The 22,350-nt window shown below is 37.9% G+C and overlaps 1 protein-coding gene across 4 annotated transcripts; it reads right to left on the bottom strand.

Moving 5' to 3' along the window:
• Nucleotides 1–1,900: 1,900 nt before the first annotated feature.
• On the bottom strand, nt 1,901–21,885 carry LOC139966605 (uncharacterized). Of its 4 annotated transcripts, none has more exons than XM_071969813.1 (8): nt 21,540–21,885; nt 16,559–16,862; nt 15,683–16,138; nt 13,684–13,817; nt 11,508–11,607; nt 9,434–9,639; nt 7,129–7,229; nt 1,901–6,482 (listed from the first exon to the last, which is right to left on the bottom strand). In XM_071969813.1, exons 2-8 carry the CDS (start codon nt 16,823–16,825, stop codon nt 5,941–5,943), a joined length of 1,806 nt encoding a protein of 601 aa, XP_071825914.1. In that variant the 5' UTR covers nt 16,826–16,862; nt 21,540–21,885; the 3' UTR covers nt 1,901–5,940. The 4 variants fall into 4 exon arrangements, with proteins under 4 accessions (XP_071825914.1, XP_071825915.1, XP_071825912.1 ...); XM_071969814.1 differs by having other exon boundaries at nt 11,508–11,604; nt 21,540–21,884; XM_071969811.1 differs by having other exon boundaries at nt 11,475–11,607; nt 21,540–21,883.
• Between the last annotated feature and the right edge of the window lie 465 nt (nt 21,886–22,350).

Below are 22,350 nucleotides of genomic sequence, written 5' to 3'. Positions count from 1 at the left end.
ACTAGCTGAGAGAATGCCTTTAAGTGTTGTGTTCTGACTAAGCACCGTATATAATTTGCATATGTATTCAACTTTCACGTACTTTCATTCCAATGAATAAGAGAGGTATTCAAACCTTTATCCTATGCTAAGATCGAGTACAAGGCCGGGAATGCGTAACCTACATGGTGTCAGTGTAAAAGAAACAAGTCAATGTTGGGCGAGTTTCTTCGCTTGAAGCTTCGTAGTACCATGGAGCTATAAACAGCTCCATGGTAGTACACTGAGTATTATGTAAGTCGTTTACTGTGCGCACTCGCAATAATATTGGGCTACCGCGTTTTCCCACAAGACAGGACTACCGTGTGTTTCCTTAATTAATGGAGGTAATTACCGTGTGTTTCCCGTTCAGAGGAAGTAAGAGAGCTTGAGAACCAACCGCTGCTCAAAACCGGGTTTCTTCAGTCAGTTATTCCGTAAGTTTTTCATATTGACATATTATCGGCGTGCGATTTGTTGTCATTAGTTGTATATATGTATTCATGGAGCGAACAGTTATTGTCTATTCTTATCATACTCATACCCTTATAAGTAAAGCTTGGATATACCGTATGGCGTTAATGCAAAAGTCCAGTTTCACTAATATAATGTAAAATTGTGTATATTGTAATTATGCCTTGAATTGTTAATTTTTCATCTCTAAATTGGCCGGGCGATCGTTAGGTTACAGGTATCACATTATTTGCATATTAATAAGCGTGAATGGCAGATGTTGGTCATGTCTACCGTTAGAGAAGATGCACCGACTGAACTGTGTACTTTTTTGTTACCAGGATTTTTGGTTTGGTTAATACACTGCCCAAACAACCGTAGTTCGTTCTTCGTCGTTAATGTCTTCTCTTCACCTGAGATAACCTCCTTCTCCTCCTCCTCCTACTCCCGATGAAATCTACATTTAGACTGGCAGTAATCTTGCGATGTAGTGAATCATTCCCCTTTGACAATACAATGGTTAACATTGTCGTTTGAGTCATTTAACAGTTCCTCTTCAGGCTGCAGAAACATCGACGTTTTATGCTCAGGATTTCGACGTTTATAATAATTCGTAATTATCAATGTCCTTTCTGTGCCACCGTACCAAACCTCTCTTCCTCAATTTGCAATGCAATAGAAATTAACTTCGTGGCCTTGCATTGTTACAGAATTGTAATATTGATAAACACTCGACAGCTACACACACACACACAATAGAGATAATTTTAGATCTATATCTGGGATGTATTAGTAAGAAGGTTAACTCCGACAAAACTATACAAACGATTACCTTACAAGTGATGTTGTGTTACACTAATTCAGTGTCAATCTGCAATTCGGCTGTTCTTTAAAGACCACCGTAGATTAAAGACATAGGGTAGCATGAGTCCATTAAAAGCCCCATTGACTTACACTAAGTCTTGATAGAAGTTCTCACTAGCTAAGCGCTACTCATCACCGGATAGCTGACAAGTTGGTCATTCATGGCAGTCTCAAATTTCCGTATCATGACCGCGCAGATTTTTTTGCTATCAGAGCCTGAAGTTTTCGTCACTTGTAAACAACCTCTTCACTCAGTAGTAAACAATTTTCGTACGCTGCTACTTGGAGGCCTAAAATTGCCTCAATTGAGCCAATTTTTGCACCACATTTACTTCTATTCATACTCTTCAACATGCAAGCCACAAAGAACTAGATCCTGATTTATAACATATCGAAAAAGATGCTACTGCTTTTTGGCGCTTTTCCTGAAGGAGAACATTCGGGCGGATTGCTATAGACGCTAATAGGAGAGTGGCTTTCATACCCAAGCTCACTCTTGGGTGACTTTTCTAATAACAAGTGCAAAATTCTCACTCTGCACGAATTAAAATGTCTGAAAGGCAAATTCGAATTTCTATTCCACTCGTCCTTTATTTTCAATTTAGTTATTCTTCAACTTGTGACAGAATATCCTTTACTAACCTTTTTTTTTCTTTAAAATTCTTTAAAATATTTTCCATCGTATTACGCTTAAACTTCATGAAAACTTAAGATAAACTTAAAAACGTAATTTGCCTATTAAGTGAATCGTTCTGGATTTTAATTCTACCGAAGAACTAGCTGGTAAAGCCAGGAATGGCAGTCACGATATCACTCATCAATTGTCATAAAGGTAGATTAGTAAACTAACACAACATCAAAATTCAAATATCGCCCTCTATTTATGGTCTTTTTAATCTACACCCGAGAAAATAATAATAATAATAACAGAAAAAAAGGAAAAAGTTAAAAAATAAATTAGAAAAACCGAGCTGCATGCAATGTATTCCTCCGTCATCATAAACTTTTTTTTTCTTTCTGTACAAGAATCGATAAGAATTAGCAATCTGTGGAATGTTTCTTCAAACAAAATTTATCAGTATTTCACTCTACTAGAAACCGAGTTAATACTTAATTTTAAAAATCCTCAACATATTGAGAATCATCACAACACTCCCCCCCCCTCCCCCCATCTCTTTCCCCAAGGGATTTGGTGATTTGAATGCACCATTTCTCTCTAAAAATGTTCATTTTCTTTTCTGAGGGAACCCAGACCCCCTACATGGCAGTCGCCTTCAACCACACAAGGGCCACACAGCCTCCTTTATGAAATCATGGATTCCTTCTTCCATAAAAAGTCAACCGCTACCTAAATCAGTCGAAGGAATAATGCATCTGACCCTCCCCCCTTCCCCCCCCCCCACTTTGAAGTCTCTTGTGAGCCATTTGAAATGGTGAGGCATTCAAAACTTATGAAATGCTTAATATTTGTCTTTTTTAGTTGGAATGGAATCCTGAAAAGCTAAGCAAAGCACGTATGTGCCTTACACTAGATACACACATACCAAGACATGCGAAGAAGCATTTTGCCGGTACCATTTACCTAAAATTATTATTTATTTTTTCCTTTGCATTTTACTTTTATTCACTGAACCATTTACCTCCGACAAAATTTCCCCTTCTCCCAACTGCTTGTAAAACAACTAGCAGAATCTGTCTGTTAACATCTGCTCACCGATTGGATGGATAGAGTAGAAATCGGCCGAATAGCGGTTAATATATCATCGCTAAGATAATAACATACAAAATCATTTTGATAAATCTGGGTGTAAACTGATATCATTAACTTCGAAATAAGGTTCATAAATTACCTCAGGAAAGTAACACTTTCTAACAATTGGGGCAGACTTTGCGATATTTTTTTCTCTCACAACTACGACCTCATTACTGCAATAACTAGATGACCTTTTGATACACGCTACGCTATATCATTCATATCTGTGGATGGAATTAGCTCAGCTTCCATATTACAGATCTTCTAAGTAACAATACTTTATCCATTGAAAGTTTTTAAAAATACCATTTAAAGTAGTATATTACATTTTTAACCCATTTCAGGTAGATCATGAAGTTACATCCGTACTCAAATATAGCAGATCCGATTTTCTCAAAATTATGTTGGTGTTGGGCCGTGGGGGAAATATCAAAACAGCATTCATTGGTTTAACTGACCAAATTTTGTTTTCATGGTATTTGTGATACTCAAACCTGAGAATACTCAAACAAACGAATCTGGATAACCTAAAATCAAATATAGATACACTGGGGTGGGCAGAAATATGTCTCCCACCACCCTCAATGATTTTCAACTTGCAAAAACAGATGGCAGCACTTTATTGGCTTAAAAACAATAGTACACTTCCCTCCATTTAGAGACCTTTCAATTAACAACGTTTAAGGATTTATTAAACATTTCTTTGAGACCATTTAAGCATGCGTTACCAGATTGATATCTAATATGAAGAATGCCTTGGAGAAGGAACATCTGCTATATGAATGAGTTGTAAGGGCCCAGTCTGCGGTGGTGTAACATTCAACTTGGGGGTCTGGTGGCCAATTAGACAGGTCCCCTAAAGCAAAAGAGGAGAGCACTTGCAAGACCACACTAGCCCAACAAGATCCGGGTTCCCCTTCACTTTGGATGATACCTAACACGTCACTTTTGAACACAATGTGCAACACTTTTCATTTTAGGTTTGGGGTCCCAGATGCCCTGGGGCTTTTTCCCCCCTCTCAACCCCCTTGGTGGGTGTAGATACTCATTTCAAAACCTAGAAGACCTTCTTGTGATGTCCCCTACCTCTCCCATGATACAGATGTAACAATGTATTGATGTACTCTTGTGCTCATGTACGTAAGACAGTACAGTCACTGCTTTAAACTACAGAAGATAAATATAGCACTTAATCAATACCAGACATATTTCTAGAACTTAATGAAAAACAAACAAAATTGAACTGAATATAAGAGATTGGGCTGAAGAGTAATGTTTCATTCATTTTTCCCCAGACATGATGGATTTTTGTGTCGTTTCATTTGTAGGAAGGACACACCTACCAATAACAGCTAACAGATCAATACCTGATGGGTTCAATTCCTGAAATTTCAGGACAAGATATGTGGATGACCTTTTCCCTATAACTTTGCACCCGTCAAATAAACATATTAAAGAAGCCATTGATTTTTTGTTCGGGGGGGGGGGAGATAAAGTTTAGGTACCATTCGGTGGTTTGTTCAACGGAATAACTCGATGGTAATGTCAAATTGTCATATGGCAAAGTCTCATAGGTTTAGTTAATAGTTTACTGAAAATGACAATGTCAATATTCAAGTTTTCAAAGAGAAGACACGGGTCGAATTGTTCAGTATTAAAGCTGAACAGAACAGAGAAGCAAGGACTAAGTCTGTATTCCATTTCTTGGTTTTTTTTAAAATCTGGTATTACAATACTCAACCGTTATAGGCAAGTTGAAAGGTAGCTGAGACTATGTCAACATATTCTGTTTGTATCCTTTGTCATCCCCCAATGTCAGGCCAGTTGTGGACATGAAATCAGCCACCAACCAAGGTTTGCAAATGAAGGAATAAAACATTACATCAAATTTTATGGAACACACTAAACATTCTTTAATGGAGTAAATGCACTCCATGTCCCCTAATGTCTACCGTACCCTACCCCCCCCACCCCTCCTTTAGCTAGGTCTTTGGGATGGCTACACCAGTGAGGATACCAAACCATTCCCCCTCCCCGCCAAAAAGGCCTTCCCCCTCCCCCCAAGAAAAGCCTCAAAGGAGACCACTGAGGTGCTAGTAAATACCTTGTGCGTCACATCTTCTTGCTGGTAATTTTCTATGCTATCTCAACTCTTGGTTAATAAATTCCTCATCAGTTCTATGCTCAGGATTTATTCATAGAACAAGCAACACATTCCATTTTTTTTAAAAATTGGAAAACCAAATGTGTAACTCCAAGAAAATCCTGTAAAATTCCCTGACAATTTTATTTGCCCATTGAGCCCATATTTTGTTTTCCATTGCTACAAAGTTTGCAAATTAAAGTGTGTGATTAAAGAAATTCCTGATAAACCTCCCCAAAAAATACATTTCTGGCAACTAATGTTTTGACTACTGTTCTACTGTAAAATTTTGTCTTTGTACCGCCACATCAAGCAACTTATGACTGAAATTGAATGGCTAGTCAAATCAATGTAATTTTAACCTCCTCTATGCACACATGACAAGATTCTAAATTGTGACTTTGACCAGAAATCTAAAATTGTGTGTTTCCCCAAGTTTCTAAATAAATAAAGTTATCTTTGGGATAACAAAGGGAAACTCTTTGTCCTCCCGATATGTCGTATCTTACAAGAATTACCATGGAAATAGTTCCGGGAAATAAAAACCCTTAAACTTTTCGATCCGAATACTTCCTTCATGGTAGAACCGTACAAAGAAACTATTACCTCTGATAGACAAAAACCCACAATGATGATGGCTTTCATGTTGAGTAAAAAAAAAATTAAAAGAAATCTGTGATAAATTAAATCTCTCCACTTTTGACTCGCCTTAAACGTGCTCTAGTATTTGTTGTGATACCGTCGGCTGTTGCATTAATCCCTGGTCCCTGTTGTTAGCTTCCACCATAGTTTGTTCGGCTAATCTTTCGCTAAGATTCGTCGTCATGTGTGTCTGGCCGTTGCTTCCGTTGACCATATCCGGGCTCATGTACAACGGTTTACTCACAGCCTCAGAGTTCATATCCGCAACACTGACGTTGTTCTGAGGGGCACCCTGTATACCGTACACCTGCCTCAGTTCCACGTCTTCGTCCACTCTGTAATTATCACCCTGATTGGGCATGTCCCCACCGCCGTTGTTCACCGCTTCGCCAGGGTCGTTAAATACTTGAGCCAATCGGAGTCCTTCGTCGATCAACGCCTGTTTCAGGAAAGCCTGGTGGCTTCTGGGAGTTCCTTTCCTTCTAGATACCCTTGCACCATCTGGCTTTGGGGATTCCGTGCGAGGTGGTTCCTCAATGTTGTTTGTTGTCACTTGGTACGTTTCACCACCCGTCGCTGGAGCATAACCTTCGTTTGCCACAGAATCAGCTGCAAGGTATAAATGTGGAAACCGTATAAGAAAAGCAAGTCCTAATTACTCCTTTACATGACTTCTAGCAGTAACCAGCTAGATCACTTAGACACAATGAAGAATGAATAAAAGGTATGACAAAGTCAGATAGATTTATGTATAGCCATGTTCCCAAAGTATGGGTTGTGAGACCCCCCTCCCTTCCTCCCCCCAAATTGAAAACAAGTATTGAACAGGATTCTTCGTACGATCCTGTGTCAGCCAATCATTTTAGTTGGCCATTATTGGCAGTACCTATCTTTGTTACTGGATTTTTTTCTTTTTGTTAAATCTGCAATCTGTTTCTTTCAATGGAAAACTATTGTTAATGCCTCGCTCCTTCAGTCATCCACCTACCAGTGCTATGTAATGTGAAAATAATATCCTATTTAACACCAAAAGAAGCAAAAGAAGAACGGAAACAAAAATATAAACATAAACCAATAATTTCCAACTTTCCAATTTGTTGTTATAACAACATGAAAAGATTGCTTTAACTGACTTACTTTATGGAGTACATCAAAATAGAATATCGCTATGGAAATGAAAAAAATCATCCTTTGGCTTACCCCCCTCCTCCCACCCTCCCCCCCTCCCCAAAAGAAACAAAAAGAAGTGACTTACGATTTATTTGAAATTCACCCTGTCTAGATGCTTCACTATGATTAAAATCCTCCTGTGGTCTGATATCCTCATCGGACTGTTTCGTCTTAGCGCCGTAATACCTGTTTAAGGACAAAGAGAAGACAGAATGGTTATCATTCAAATCAGGAGATAACTATACACAAGTTTGAAGCCTTAGAAAGCACATACCAGGACAGATCTCTCCACCCTACCAGAGAAAAACATATGCCCCCCTTCCCCCCCCCCCAAAAATAAAAACTCATTTCAAGGCAATGAAGAATCGCCCCAAACCACGTGCGGCCATCTGAAAAAGTTAACTTTCCGTTGCTTGCAAGTGAAGTTTTGTTTGTGTCGCCACAAAATGCAGACAGTAATGAAACGTGATTCCGTGTTATCTTTAGCTGGACCTGAGATGTCCATCTCTGTATCGTGTGTACACTATGCTGTGGGTATTGACCGCAGCTGTATTTACTGACTGTACACTAGTGTCTAATTACCGACTGTAGCAAGCTTTGTGAGTATTTTCTGCGATCAATGGTGGTCTCTAACACTTCTATTACACCTCATTGGAAACTAGGTCAGATTACCGGCATTAGACATTTCTTTTTGCGCGAGTCTTCACACCCTTTAAACATGAAGACTGCAAGATACTTCTTGGCTCAGATAAGAACTAACACCTTAAACACCAAAGAAGTGCAATTTAAAGACTCAAGAAATGTCTTAAAAGTGTCCTGAAACTTTTGGAAACAAATCAAACTGTCTTGATGTAGGCAACCTTACAGTTGTTGTCTATCACTTCACTGATTTCCTAACCTCTTCAGTGCTAACTACACTCCTGTTGTTTATTCCAAAAGTGGCTTCATTTTGGAATATTTCTACTACAAACTACTGAGTTCCTATGTCTAGCCTCTCACAGCCCTTGAAAATGAAGTGTTAATTTGTCAGTACGAAACTTTGTGGACAGTCCATTTGGGATATGAAGTTGAAGTCATGTTAACAACCGTGAAAATAACCCCTCGCCAGTTCAGCCCCGGCAACAAGGAATCCTAGCAAAATCAGCTCTAATATTACCACCTTACAGGGGTTACAGCAAGCAAACTGAGTTTGTTTACCTTGCATCTCACAGTTCTAGGAATGATTCAGAGGCTCATTTCTAGTATGAAGCTTTGTGTAATGTTGATTTGGGAATATGGACCCTTGGCTAGATGAAACAAGATGTCCTGTCAGTCAGGGGTGGTACAGAATGTAGTATTACGGGGTTGACAAACTGTAATCATTCCTATACATTTTCTGTCCACTTTTGTTTCCTGGGGAATCTTGAAATATCTTTGATACTCTATTCAGGGATACGTGCTTCCATACCTCTGAGAGCAAATAAGGTGTCGTACATCTCAAAGTTAAGAACTCAATGGGAAATTTCTAGTTCAGATAATGACTTCAATTAATTTTTTTTTTATTGATTATGCAGTAAAACCGGGAATATTTGGACACATCTGGATAGACGGTTGTCAGGATACTTGCATTTTTATCCAATAGGATAGTTTGCTATTGTTATACAGGGAACTGATGTTAAAGACTGTACCATGTTTATATAGGGAACTGTATATTATAGACTGTACCATATGTTTATATAGGGAACTGTACATTATAGACTGTTTTTTGCATTTTTATCGATAGGATAGTTTGCTATTGTTATACAGGGAACTGATGTTAAAGACTGTACCATATGTTTATATAGGGAACTGTATATTATAGACTGTACCATATGTTTATATAGGGAACTGTACATTATAGACTGTTTTTTGCATTTTTATCCGATAGGATAGTTTGCTATTGTTATACAGGGAACTGATGTTAAAGACTGTACCATATGTTTATATAGGGAACTGTATATTATAGACTGTACCATATGTTTATATAGGGAACTGTATATTATAGACTGTACCATGTTTATATAGGGAACTGCATGTTATAGACTGTACAGTATGTTCATATAGGGAACTGTATATTATAGACTGTACCATATGTTGATATAGGGAACTGTATATTATAGTCTGAACCATATGTTCATATAGGGAACTGTATATTATAGACTGCACCATATGTTTATATAGGGAACTGTATATTATAGACGGTTTTTGCATTTGTATCTGATAGGATAGTTTGCTATTGTTATACAGGTAACTGATGTTATAGACTACCATATGTTTATATAGGGAACTGTATATTATAGACTGTACCATATGTTTATATAGGGAACTGTATATTATAGACTGTACCATATGTTTATATGGGGGGTACATACCTATCTGATCGTCTCTGTCTCTTGATGAGGTCTGTTTGTTCTGTCATCAGCATCAACTGTTGAGATGTCAACTTCTCTAACTCCAGCTGGAGATCGTAGACCTTTTGTAGATTCTCGTCCACCTTAGCCAGGGCGATCTTGTCTTTCAGATTGGCCTGATTCTCTTTGATGATATTCAACTGGTGGGTTATTTCATTCATCCTTTCCTGTGTCAAAAAAATAATCATGGTAGAAGCAGCAAGATTATTATTTTTCCTGTCACTATTTCACAGACCAGTGTAAAGAGCACTGAGCATTGCCAATATACTACTGTCAATTTAATTGTTAACATGATGAGGATAAATGTTTCTCCTTAACCTTTAAATGCTTTAAAACAGCTTCTTCATTAATTTTTAAGTTTTACACAACTACTCCAGACTAAAATCTCACGGCAATGTAGTTCAATAGGTTTCATTTCATATCGTGTAGAATTAGTTTTGGTAAGCTTTAAGGAATTTAATTCTTGTCTTGTTGTATAAACTCCCCCCAAAAAAAACTGCCACTTTTTCAAGACACAGTATGCAGCTATAAAATATGCTCCTTTAAGGAACTTAAAGGGTGTGAAGACTCACGCAAAAGGAAACGTCTAATGCTGGTAATCTGACCTAGTTTTGAATGAGGTGTAACAGAATTGTTAGACACCACCATCGATCCCAGAAAATACACACACAGCTTGCTACCGTCGGTAATTAGACACTAGTGTACAGTCAATACATACAGTTACGGTCAATACCCACAACACAGTGTTTAAACAAAACAGCGATAATAATAATGTTCGATTTATATAGTGCTTTATACCAGCGATAGGTCTCAAAGCGCTTTACAGACGTTATATTACCCCTGGTCAATGATAACCTGTCCCTGAGACAATCCCTCCAGTCGGCAGCAGTTATATACTGCGCCCAATGACAAGTTACCTCACAGGTACCCATTTAACCCCTGGGTGGAGAGAGGCAGGTGAGATAAAGCATCTTGCCCAAGGACACAACGCAATGAACTAGGCAGGAATCGAACCAGCAATCCTTGGATCACGAGTCCGACGCATTAGCCAATTGGCCACCACGCATCTCAGGTCCAGCTAAAGATAACAAGGTATCACGTTTCATTACCATCTGCATTTTGTAGCGACAAGTAAAAAACTTCACTTGCAAGCAACAGAAAGTTAACTTTTTAAAGATGGCGGCACGCTGTTTGGGGCGAGTCTTCAATGCCTTGAAGGAGCTGTTGATGGCAACACCTCATGCAGGCCTAAAAATTTAAGTTAATCTTTTGTTTTATAAATTCTAATAACATGATCAAAGCATGTTCTTTTAATTTCATATACAATGAACAGAGATGACATTCTACATACACCATTTGTCCTTCACAAATTTGTAATACATTTTTAACATGTCATTTGAGGTCATAAAAATCTTTGTTTTCCTACTACGTTTTGCACCTGGCATCTGACCTACTGCAAAAGTCTGTGTGTTAGACTAAGTAGTCCAGCCACTTAAATTGAAGAGCCTGGATGTTCAAAATGTGAAATGCAAAGTGGTATAGAGATAACCTGTACTGATAGCAGTATGTTTTGATGGTCTGTGACATAACAAAACATTAATTTTGTGCCTAAAGTCATCTTTTAACATAAAAATAGTCTCTGTAATCATGAATGGTTTACATCAAGGTCTTCACTGACGAACCAAGGTCACCAAGGTCAATCTGGCTGGAAGAGAGCATACCAGAGACTTATGATATTTTAAAGCTGTCTATATCTCAAATACTATAACAGCCATAGAAACATTAACTAGCATACAAACTATTTTGACTTCTTGGACCATATTTTAATGATACTTTGTATTATCTTTCCCCTATGTATCCTGTTCTGCTAGACTGAATGGATGTATGGTTTCAATTACGCTTCTGTTAATAGCTTCCTTACCATTTGGGATTCACCTATGAACCTAAACTATTAAATTAAGCCAAAACGTAACTGAACTGAAAAGTTATTGAGCTCGACTACCTCGCGTCTTAGTTTTACAAGTTCTGCCTGTACCGTGCGGGTGTTGGGATCTCCTTCTCGAGCCATTTTCTGCCTCTTGCTGTAAGGACCTTCTCCTTCATTTTGCATCCTGACCATGTCTCTATTAGATCTACTTTAAAGAAGGAAAGACAAGGTTTCGAAAAATCAGTTCAATTTGTTTAAACGGTGAGTATCCCAGACTCAGGCTACAGTAGTTTAAATATGCCACGGTTATTAACACACAGATTATGTACTGTTTAACATCCACATGTAATATATTGCAGAAATGTTATCTCCACCTCACGTAATACATGCTGTGTTCTAAGTTTTAACTATAAAAATTGTGATTTAATTAAAAAAGCTATACACTGTTACAAAGAGATGAATGTGGGTTGTTATAATTTCCACAGCAATAGCCTACGGGTATAGTTTTGGTGCACAATGCAAATATTCATGAAATATCAATTTTCTAGGCTTATGCATATAAAGATGGGTGTTAACCTATAGTTTAACTTAGACCCTCCTATAGGTTTATGTACCGTACGAGAGCACAAATCATAGACACAATAGAACAGTTTATACACCTGTGCTTTGAACTCCTGTGCATGTTCCAAAGTCTGCTTATAGACACAACATTGTTATTCACTGTAACTTAGAACTGTAACTGAAAATAAAAATACTTGTCACCACGATGATGAAAACCTCCCTTTCTAATGCTACAGTAGCACCCTACCAAGCAACCTCTCCCAAATCTATACAATTGCTTTTTACACCAGCTAAATAACCAGCAAATAACAGCAAAGTTGACATATACAGTAAATTATAGAATGCAAATATGCCAAATGACCCACACTACACACGAGGAGGCCTCTTGTAAACTAGGAACGCTTGGTGTAGAGAACATTACTTTCATGCATGATTATAATGATTACATCTTACAGTAATATCATTATCACATACAGTAGCTTAATCATATTCTACTATTGGATGTTTCATTTAAAGATGTAGCAAAACTTGTCTATTTCACCACATCACCACATATCTGACTACAGTACAACCTTTTTAACAACTTGGGTTTATTCTGCTCAATTTGTGAACTCAAACATTGTACAAAAGACCAAGTTAGCAGCCTACTTGTTGTATTTACACAAACTTCACAACCTTGCAAAATTGACGGCCTAGACACAGCTAGACATTGGTTCCGTTTATCAGTGAATAGAATCGCATGGCAAAGGTTGAGATTGCAGGTAATTGGGGAAGTCTGTTAATGGCTGGTAGGAATCACCCATGTCACTTCCCCAAACAAGGTCTTCCTTCCTAATAGTAGTACAAGCCTATCATTTCAATGGCAATGACGATAACTTATAATAGCTGATGCCTTCCTTTTCAGAATATCATGATTGGAAAATGAAGGTGTGTTTAATTAATTCAAAATGCTATCAGAGCATATCAATCAAAGAATTACAGGTTGTAACACTGTATTATATCTAAACCAAAGCAAGCACCTGTTTTAGTATATATCAGTAATGGAAAACATTTTCTTTGCCCTGCTTGGTTATCTTATAGAGATAACTTTGTTATAATAGATATCATTATCAAAAATAGAGTGTTTGTCATTTCCAAATTTTCTGGACCTCTACAGCAATGTTAGGCAACGCAGGATTCTGCGACCCGGACACAATGTTTTAGCCAGGGATGCAAAATCTTAAAGTTGCTTTCATCCAGGCAGACGTAAACTTTTGTTTTTTGAGAAGCAGACCCCAAGTACACACACACAGCTAAGCCTATGCAAAACATAACAATTTTGAATGAAAATCTTTCTTTCTTTTCAAAAAAAAACTTAGAGGTTTAGAGTGAAAAAAATTTACATCACATAGATTTTCATGCTAACAAAAGTCAATGATACTTTTCCAAATTTCAATTTTGCCTTCAATATAAACCTCCATCAGTATCCACTGTTGATGATACCAGGACCCTTGATTATATTTTTGGATGGTGGGGGGGTGGGGGTGGTAGAAATCGGCCGTTTGTACAGTGGTGTGTCACCATGCCTGTTGTGTCCAATCATTGCTGTGATTGCTGACAGGCTTTGACACCACGTCATAAGATAATGTCAAGTCAGTGTACGTAATTATGATTTCTTCTTTTATCAAATTTCTCTCGATAAGCAACGTTTAGACGAACGTTCTCTGTAAAGAAAAACTTTTACCTGGAATGTCCATGCTTGTACTGATATCCGCTCTCTCTGACAACCTGTCTGGACAATGGAAACAGTCTGTCCCTCATGAAGAGAAGGTTTGGTTCAAGTAAGCATAGCTGGCAGGCGGCCTCATTAACTGTAACCTAATCGAGAGATCAAAAAAGAAAACAGAAATATTAGCAAACAAACAACCTGGAATCTAACCCAAGCTTAAAGACTGCACACTTATCAGGGGGAACTGTGTAATAATCACTCCATGGCACTACAGGAAGTTGAGAGCTGCTCTTGGGGGCATAAAAGTGATGCAATAACGGTATGTGGGGGAGAGACAGGTAGCTCAAATATGTGTGGACATGCCCTCAAAAAGAATACCCTGAAGAAAAATATAAATGATAATGGCGCAGCGGTTTAACCTTGAGCAAAGCAAAAAGAACGCATGCGATCAATCCAGGTGCAACGAGAATCTCTAATAAACAGCTCTGTTAATTTTAATGGCATGAAAGCATGTTTTGAAAGGGGAATTTCCAGTTGTTCATTTTGTTTTAAGTTAAGGGGTCAGGTTTGACGCCTGATAGCCTAACATGTTGGTAGGGTACTGTACTGTACCTGCGTTGGGAAGATGGAGAAAATCCACTTTGCTTTTTGGTAAATAATTGCATAATTTGCCGTCTTGTTCTACAGCGCTGATGTTAACTAACTGTTGCAATAATTACTTTGCCCTAGCCCAATATTATTTAAGAGGTGACATGCAAAATAATGCTTCTTTATTACTATATATTTCTTCTATGGCTTTTTTGTTTAAGTTGGATCTTGCCACCTTCCTCTTAGGTTTATCCCCAATCTGCCAGGTTTTGGGATGGTAAATTTTAAAATCGCCCTATTTTTATGAAAGACATGTCAGTAGGGAGTGTTTTTTATTCTATTTAATGTTTAATATGTTGTATGTCTTCTTATCACAGCAAGGACATCAACCACGTATCCTAAACAACTTTTCAAATTACATATATATATATTACAACTTTCCTTTCCCCCTCCTACATTCCATTCTCCTTGGTCTAGTGGCAGATCACCAAGGCTTAAACATTTTGTCATTGTAATCAGTAAAACGCGGACATTTTACAACACTAAGCACAGTAAGCAGTCACATACATGTAGGAGAAGACATATGGCTTCTAACTAACACTTCACATTACGTTGCTTTCCAATTTTCAGTTTAGCAGTAGCTCATTTTGGATTTTTTTTTATACTTTGAAAGCCTATTTCAAATGGGAAAACCCTGCCATTTCTCCACACCTTACTTTTAGCCAGCCAGGCTTTGAACCAATGATCTCCCAGATGCTAGGTTTTAATTTCTTCTAATGCCTCAGCCTTTAACCACTCCATACCATACCACTGGTATCTCATTCAAATGTAATCACAATTTCAGTACTCCAGAGTTTCATTATCACTCATATGTAAATATTAAGACCAAAAACAAACTTCCCCCCTCTCCCCCCCCCCCCCCAAATTAAAAAATAATAATATTAATCCACGGTAATCATTGTCCCTCTTCAAGGGATATGAATTAATAATATACTCCATATGCCCAATGCTTCCTGTCCCTTTTGCCCCCCCTAACTACCACCCCCCCAAAAAAAATATACAAACACTGAGCATGCAATCAATAAATCAAACTCAGTCACACAAGATATGAGAGGTAATAATAATTTAAATTCAAGTAAAAGTCAAATCAAGGCAAATCTCACACAACCTTATTTCCATTGTACAGTATTATCCCTACAGTAGGCCTACTACTACCATATACATATCACTCAGTATATTGCACACTACTGTACATACAGTATGTGCTCACATACAGTACAGTAGTGTTATATATTGCACACAACAAGTACATACTATAGTTGCCATACAAGTTTTCTATGTTGTAAACAACACTGTTCAGTCAAAAGTGAAACCCCATCCAGGAGCGTGTCTTTTTCCTGTATGTTTGTTTTCGATCTAACCTCACCTCATGCAAGGACAACGGCTTTTCAGACTTCCTTTTGGAGTCAAATCGCCCATAGATTGGAGCCCACTTCCTGATTTCTTCCTCTCTCTGCGGATGATCAGTCGCCATCTCCAAAATGTGAACCATCTCTTGCGGAATCTTCTTGGGGAGAGGAAATGCCTGCATGTCCATTTCTTGATATATCGCCATGGCAGCATTTCTCACGTTGACGATGAGCTCCTCTGTGAGACTGGCATTCTCTCCATTAGATGCGGCCGGGGTCTTTGTCTGGTTATACTTTGGACTGTATGTCATTCTGCTGTACGGTGAGAGGCCAGTGAAGGATGGATACTGTTTGGCGGTTGAGGGGTTCACACTGTCAGCCATCGAGACGACGTTGGCAACGGAGGCATTAATGTTGTACTCGGGGGCGGCTTGCTTTGGGAGTTCAGCTGCATTAGGCGATGCTTGAGCAGACTGTGAAGTCAATGTGCATAATGGCATTATAAGTGTATGCAGTAGTGCAATATACAGTGAGTTGCCAAGTAAAATATTTCAAGTCTGTCAGAAACTAGCTGTAAATATTACAAATTCTGGATCATGTAAAGAATGAAATTCAAATCATTGTATTTTTTTTATAAGATAAAAATTGACATATCAGTCTCAATGCAAAAGAAAATGGAAGAAAAAGATATATTTGCTAATTTCAAGAAAGAATATATTTTTCATCAGAATTTTAAATTTCAATAAAAATTATTCATAACTATGAGAATCACAAATTTTATTACTTTTAAGTGCAGTCAAGAATAAAAAATCTGTATCAAAAATTGTGAAAAAAACTACACAATGAACTTTTTATGACCGTGGTGCACAAGTCAGTTTTTGATATTACCGTACCTGAAAAAGCTCTGGATTGGACATAAATTCATGGAGCACCTTTTGAAGCCGTCTGACATGAAGGGGCTTACTGGACATTCCAACTAGTTCCATGATTTCGAAAAACTCCCCTTCTTCTGCTTCGCACAATTGCTGTAGGTCGTCCCCTCCTTGTGCCATAAATTTGTCGTAATATTGCAGGAGGTTTGCCCGCTCCAAAGCCCTGTAAAGCTGCATGTCACTACCTGCACTGTTGTTTGTACTGGAAGTCGAAACAGGTGAATCCATACAGTAGTCTGGATAACTCCAGTAAAATAATAAAGGCCTGGAGAAGAAAAAATCAGCAATCCATCAAAATCTGAAAACAAATTATTTGCAATCACTTGATGACACTTTTAACAAAAAGATAAGCATGCACTATATAAGCGAACTGAATGAGCTTACATTTTCAATTTTATAAACTATGAATCCAATCTCCACCACTATTCAATGTAGCTGCATAATTACAGATCCATTTGTACCTGAACATTCCCATTTTCTATATATATCAGAAAAGTACTCTCACACTTTTTTTCTTAAATTTTGGTCCCGTTGTTCCTTCAGACAATAGACTAGATCAACTAACTGTTCCTACTAAATGCCATCAGAGAAACATTAACTGTCTGAATTTTTCAGATGTTTTGCTTTCAACAACAATTTGTTTAAATTTTGTTTCTTTAAAGATGCTGTTTAGAATGTTGTTGCTATGTAAACTAGATCATAGTTTTTGTGAGTTTTCAGTCTATACAAGAATATATGTTTAGTTTCACCAATTAAACATTGTACCAAGTAAACATTGTACCAATTAGCCAAGTCTGCTGTAAATCACATACTGTACATAAGAGTCTAGGATGGTACAAGTTGTAATTTTTATTGTTAGTGTTGAGGATATCACTGCAAGACCTCTGAATAGATGTATGTTGTTCCAAATCCAAACAAGCACAAATTTTTCGTTGTGTCATCCAATTGAATAACTGTACAAGTAACTTGAACCATAAACGCAAATGTTTAGTGGTTCCGATGCCTAAACAGATTCATAGTGTGGTAAGCCATGTTCATTTTCAGGGACTTGTGCACATCAAATTGAAGAGGATTATGGATTGACTAATGCAGCAACATATAAAGGAAGGTACCAGGCTGATTAATAATCATGATATGCACCAGAAAAAAACAACATGGTTGATTGTCTGAATCTAGTGTGACAAACGTAACCCAGTATTTCAAGAACGAAAATAATCCCCAACTGCTCCGATCCACTCAGGACTGACTATTAATTAAGTGAAATTACTAATTAGAAAGAATATATACTAGTACTATGTAGTTACATCACCATACCCAGTATGAACTAAATGGGACATACAGTTGAACAGATACTGACATATTCAGAATTTATGTTAAGCCCCGCCCATTCCTTGATATGCATGATAGCCCCACCAAGAACAATAGGAATCATCTGCTGACCATGACTAACATATATACCAAATATGACATTGATGCAACTGGTGTTTGTGTGATATCGTGTTTACAGGCAGTTTTTGAATATTTATGAGGTAAAACTGTTATCACAAAGAACAATTATTTAATTACTACGAATTTACATCACCATAACCAGTACGACCTAAATCGGACAAACATTTGAAGAGATAGTGACATTTTAAGAATTTTATGTTAATATGCAAGATAGCCTTACCAAAATCCATAGGGATCATCTACTTACCATGACCAACATACAGTATAGCCCAAGTATGACAATCACAAATTTCTCAAGTTAAGATACCATCTTTTTACAAGCTAGGGTTTCACATACACACACACATGCATTTATAAACACAACTTGACTGTTAAAATAGGTTCCGATATGCCAAAGAATCAGGACCAAAAAGCCACTTGGGTAGGGAAATTAAGACAGTGCTCATAATTCTAGAAACTAAAACAGAACGAAAGTGATCCCCAATCAAATGGGACGGTCTCTGCAATTTGCATTCAAAAACTATACTGTATATATACATCAATGAATAGTTTGTAATATTATGCACTACTAAGCCCTGTACTGTGTACAAAACAGCGTTTTCTTAATCCGGATCAGCGCAGGGTCAAATATAAACGCTAAACATTTAAACTCTTGAAGAACTACCCTGCCTTTCCTCCCATTCCTTTTCTAGAGCTTCAAGTAAGGTTTGACCCTAACATAAGTTAAAGGAAAAACACAAAGTTCTGAGAGAAAGCCAACAAGTAACTGTTGCACCCCTGCCCGACCCCTCCCCTTGCTGAATAGAAACAATTCTCCAACTGTTACTCCCCACTTTTGTGATTATCTCATCCCATCTCCCTGAAGTTTCCCTCCCACCCCCTCCTTTCCCTATCACTTGAACAAGGTTATCAACCTCTTACATCATATCCAAGTAATGTGAGCCTTGAACAACTATTGTTGATACTGGCACTTCATAAATGTTTTCTGATTGATTGATTAGTATCAATGAAAGTTTACTCATTTTCAAAGGAGCAAAGATCACAGCTTGACTTCCAATCCTGACAGACTGTAGATGAAATCCCATCCTATCCAAATATTTTTTTGGCACTTTCCAAATTGTTTATAATTCCCAGTCAGTTTTGCATTGTCCCCTCCTTCCTGTCTCCCTCCTTTCCCACCCCCTCCCTCTCCCAGTGAAGAAAAAAGGAACAAATATAGCCATTTCTTTGCTGGGGTGAAAGTCTGAAGTCACAGTGCCTTGCATACCGTGTATAGGGATCGCTGCCAACTAAGGACTGGATAGCTCAAGTGGGTGGAGCACTGGGCTTGTAATCGTGAGGTCAAAGGTTCCAATCCTGTTAGAACCACCCATTCATTTCATTGCGCTTTGCCATTGTCTTAAATTCCCAGTCAGTTTTCTATTGTTCATTTAAAATTTATAAAAAAAATTATGAGTAAACAGACTGGCATTTCAACACCCTACAGATACAATAAGGTTACATCCATTTTAAACAGAAGTAAGAAAATTGTCATTTGTGCACTCAAGTCACTTTACAAAAGGGCATACAGTAATTTGACAATCCGCTGAAAATCAATGTCACACAGAAAAAAAGAAAAGAAGATAAAAAAAAAAGGAAGAAAATAAATAAACAAACAAACAAACAACACTAGCAATATCATTAATACTTAAGGGTGTTAAAAGTGTACCAAAGGAGAGCACAAGACATTTCTGTGCCAACGATACTGCGACTTTAGGGCTGTTCTGAATTTCAAAAAAACTTTTACCTACAGTACTTACTTACAGTAATTTATTTCCGGTACCACTTGCAAACTTTCCTATATATACTCTACATCAGGGGTGGGCAACTTTTTTGAATGAATGTTCCAGATATAAGGGGTGAAAAATTGACTGGGCCTCACCTAACCAACGACCTGCTGTTGATTTCAAATCTTTGATTCCGAGGACTTTCAATCAATAGGTGTGTGTACTTAATCTGTATTCACAAAAACGTAATAATGTCAATACAGCACAGTTGATAATTAATAGGGATAATAGGCCTACCTGACATCATCATTAGTGCCGATAAATGCTAAGCAGCTAGCTCGTTTTTTGTGATGATGTAAAATAGATTTATTTTTTATTTTTCTTGAGACATCGCACAGGCCGCAAAAAAATCACTGGCGAGCCGCATGAGGCACGCGGGCCGTAGGTTGCCCACCCCTGCTCTACATCTAACCTACAGTAGTATACACAGCAGTTAACAGTTGCACTCAAGAATGTACAACAGAAAGGAAGTAGCCACAGAACAATGGAATCATTAAGGAATGGTTGACTCTATTGAAAATGGTACCACCCAAAATGCTTACAATAATCAAAATTATAACATGACTCTCTGGCTATAAGTGCCTATAAATGACCAATGTAAATGTAAAGATGGCACAGAATTTGTTTTGGGGAACTTTCCCCCTCTCCTCCTTAATTCCCATAAGTTTGACAATATTAATACCACGATTGATGCACCACTTTTTGCAATTAACCTTAAGAAACACATACAGAATTAAACAGCTCAACTGTCTTTCACCTGGAATTAAAAGTCTCTCTTTTTGTTTAAACATGGCACATTTCAATTGTTAAAATGTAATAATGTGCAATGTAGACAATGTTATAACTATATAAGACATCTTGATCTGTATACACCACTATGAGACACTTATATAAATATGCAAAAAAAAATCGCCTCAATTAGCATTTGAGAAAAAATGGAAAACTTTTCAGTTCTTAATTTGGGTTCACGTGAACCGATCTCTTCAAATTTGTCCACAACTCATCAGGACAAGACTTGTACGATACAATTTTAACTGCCTGCTGCCAAACCTTTTGATAAGAAGTGAAGTTTAAGTAGTAAATTCTGTTTCTTTTCAAAACTTGCAAAAATCATGAACAAGGAGAGAATGCAGAAAAGACGGTCCATGCTGACATCACTAAAGTGTTGCTAATTGAAAGCTGAGAGGCTGACATTAGGTCTTACTGCAGAGACAATTTATTGGAAAAGTTTTACCCATAAACAAATTCACTGCTAGTCCAAATACTGTTTTATAAATGCTGAATAAAATCTCATTTTATACTGTTTTGTATCCTATTGTGCTGACGTTGAATACCATCCCTCTGTTGCAATGGAATCTCCTCCCGCACTTTTTAATGACGTCATTGCAACACGGACGTACACACATGTCGCATGTTGGTGATCGCTGGGGAAATTACCTGTAAATGTGCTATATTTTATGAAGTATCACCCCTCCGTAACAGATTAAACGAAACTTTTCGACGAAGAACTGCTAATAACGTGATTCTAATGTGATTTGCTACGAAATACAGTCTTATACAAACTGGTACATGTCATTTCATTAGTGTAATATGAGACGTTCTTACCTCCCTGCGTAAGCACTACCGTGAAGCCCACTCAGGGGCCTTTGTTCAGATGTCTGACTTACCCACACGGATACCAGATTTTCGTCGATATTCTCTTCTAAAAGCAATAAAATCTTCCGTAAATGTACCGAAAAGAACTCTCTTACAGTCCAAGATCCGTATAGGTGAAAATTTCGACAAAGAAAGAACGAATTTCAGCGTGTTATCAATCTGGTGAAATTACTTCCCCACCCTCTTCGTCGGTCAGCCGTGCAGGAAATACTGTAACGCAATGTCTCACACATCAGAGCAGTGTTATACTGTACAGCCAAGTATAGTAGTGCTTACAGCCTGTTGTGTGTGAGTGTCTGTGTGGAAGTGTGTACCTGCAACGTATGCATCAGCAATAGCCGGATTGTAAATAGGGAAGTGGTTTGTGTATGAAGGGCGAGGGTCGTGTTTTGTATGGAAATCGCACTACGTCAAGATAAGTGGGGGGCCAAAGCTAATCATGCATGATAGTGTGGGCATTGGCGTCATATTTAACAAGCTGTTCAAGCAGTCAGGGGGCGTGTACTGCTGCCTGATTGGTTGGCGCGTACAGAGTTCCTTGCATCGATAGTATTTGTGATAGGTTTAGGTTAGGGTGAGGGTTATTTAGGGTTGCGATTTTTTCTTCTTTTTCTGTTTGCCGACACAACTGACCGAGCTATGTCCCCAGGAGCGTTTGAGGCGAACAAAAAGGTTCGTTAGAGTGAATACCACAAAAGGGGCAAGCTATTTTACATTCCTGTGTAGTGCGTGAAAATTTCAGGTTTGCATACTAAGCAACTCGATCTCTACATATCTGCCACTTAGTTTCGCAAGGGGGGTCTCTAGTCTGAAAAGGGGTGA

The sequence above is a fragment of the Apostichopus japonicus genome, chromosome 4 (genome assembly GCF_037975245.1).
Source record: "Apostichopus japonicus isolate 1M-3 chromosome 4, ASM3797524v1, whole genome shotgun sequence".
In the NCBI taxonomy this organism is placed as follows: Eukaryota; Metazoa; Echinodermata; class Holothuroidea; order Aspidochirotida; family Stichopodidae; genus Apostichopus; species Apostichopus japonicus.
Note: the sequence above shows the minus strand (reverse complement) of the source record. Positions and strands in the feature narration are given on the sequence as shown.

What these genes read in the sequence shown, in the direction of transcription:
- LOC139966605 (XM_071969811.1), bottom strand. Translation starts at nt 16,825, where the DNA reads ATGGATTCACCTGTTTCGACTTCCAGTACAAACAACAGTGCAGGTAGT. An exon ending in CCAATCCAGAGCTTTTTCAG is followed by an intron (nt 16,139 to 16,558) that starts GTACGGTAATAT and finishes TTGACTTCACAG; the next exon opens with TCTGCTCAAGCATCGCCTAA. An exon ending in AGCCGTTGTCCTTGCATGAG is followed by an intron (nt 13,818 to 15,682) that starts GTGAGGTTAGAT and finishes TCTCTCGATTAG; the next exon opens with GTTACAGTTAATGAGGCCGC.